At 53.3% G+C, this 1,241-nt stretch overlaps 1 protein-coding gene across 1 annotated transcript in view; it reads right to left on the bottom strand.

The window, feature by feature from the left end:
* Positions 1-731: 731 nt before the first annotated feature.
* WNT6 (wingless-type MMTV integration site family, member 6) overlaps positions 732-1,241 on the bottom strand; it is a gene marked incomplete at its 5' end in the record, with an annotated part of 13,023 nt that continues 12,513 nt past the window's right edge. The window contains one exon of the mRNA XM_014530999.1: positions 732-1,241. Coding sequence (XP_014386485.1) covers positions 1,086-1,241 — 156 coding nt within the window.

Below are 1,241 nucleotides of genomic sequence, written 5' to 3'. Positions count from 1 at the left end.
TTGGGGGCTTTGAATCCTAGCCTTTGGGCTATTCCCTCCCCCATTCTCTCTGGAGGACGATGGGGGCATGAAGTTCAGCTCTGGAAAGCCCAAACCTTTCCTCTCTTCCCTCCACACTAACCGTCAGCTTCCTGAGAAAGAACTAGAAGGGAGGAAATGTAGTTGGGTGCCAGGAAAAACCTTGGAACAACTTTTCTTTGTCTCCCTCTAAGTGTAATTAGAAATGCTGTTCTGAGCAGTCTTTTCAGTGTTAATGGGGGTAAAGTTAGTTTCAAATGTTTAGTCTGATGTTAGTAATAACATATTTCATCACATTCTATAGTTCATAAAGTGCTTTAATCCTATGGGCTTGGGTGGTCCTAAAAGTCTACCCACAAATCCCCCGGGGATCACAGAAACAGAAGGGCAGATGAGGGTATCACACTCCCCTAGAATGTTGATGAGAGCTGAGTATACCAGTAGAGGCTTCCCGTCTGCTTTCCCCAAACCCTCTCAAGAGTCTGTTCCTTTAAAGAGGGATTGCTCCTTCTTCCCCGGCTTGTAGATCCAGGCCCCAGATGTGTGACAAGAGTGAACAAGAAGAATGCCAAGGGGAGATCTGTCACTCTTCACCATGGTTGAGGGACCCAGTTCTATCAAAACCATCTCCCTTTAGACACTCCTTCCAGAGCCTGGTCCCATGTCAACCCGCAGGAGACCAGCCCCCCTCCCAAACTGTGGTCCCAGTCCTATTGGTTTAAATATCTTTATTGATACTAAACTCACCCACCCAGCACATGGCCAGCAGTTCTGAGGACCCCGCATCCAGAGGCCTAGATAAGTTTCCATCTGGGACCAAAAGAGGGAAACCGCGGAGCTCCCTACAGCGTATAGTCTCCCCAGAACCCGTTAAAGCACCTCCGGGGATCCCTCCGCCGCACGGGGCCTTCCTGGGCACGCGAATATCTCCAACCTCAGTTTCCAGAGGCTTGAGAGATGGACTTTTGCCAGGGTAAACTGGGCCACGGCAGCGCCTCCTGCTGGAGCCCAGAGGTCACACAGGTAGAGAGGCAGCGCTGCGCGCCTTGGGAGAGGCCGGCGGCAGGTCAGAGGCAGAGGCTGAGCTCCTTGCGCACGAGGCACTGGTGGCACTGCACCACGCAGCACCAGTGGAAGCGGCACAGACAGTTCTCCTCGAGCTGCACGCTCTCCTCGCGGTGCCCGCGGCCGCAGCACAGCAGGTCGCAGCCGCTGAGGTCCAA

Source organism: Myotis brandtii, unplaced genomic scaffold (genome assembly GCF_000412655.1).
Source record: "Myotis brandtii unplaced genomic scaffold, ASM41265v1 scaffold79, whole genome shotgun sequence".
NCBI lineage: Eukaryota > Metazoa > Chordata > Mammalia > Chiroptera > Vespertilionidae > Myotis > Myotis brandtii.
This window is presented reverse-complemented; position numbering and strand designations above follow the sequence as displayed.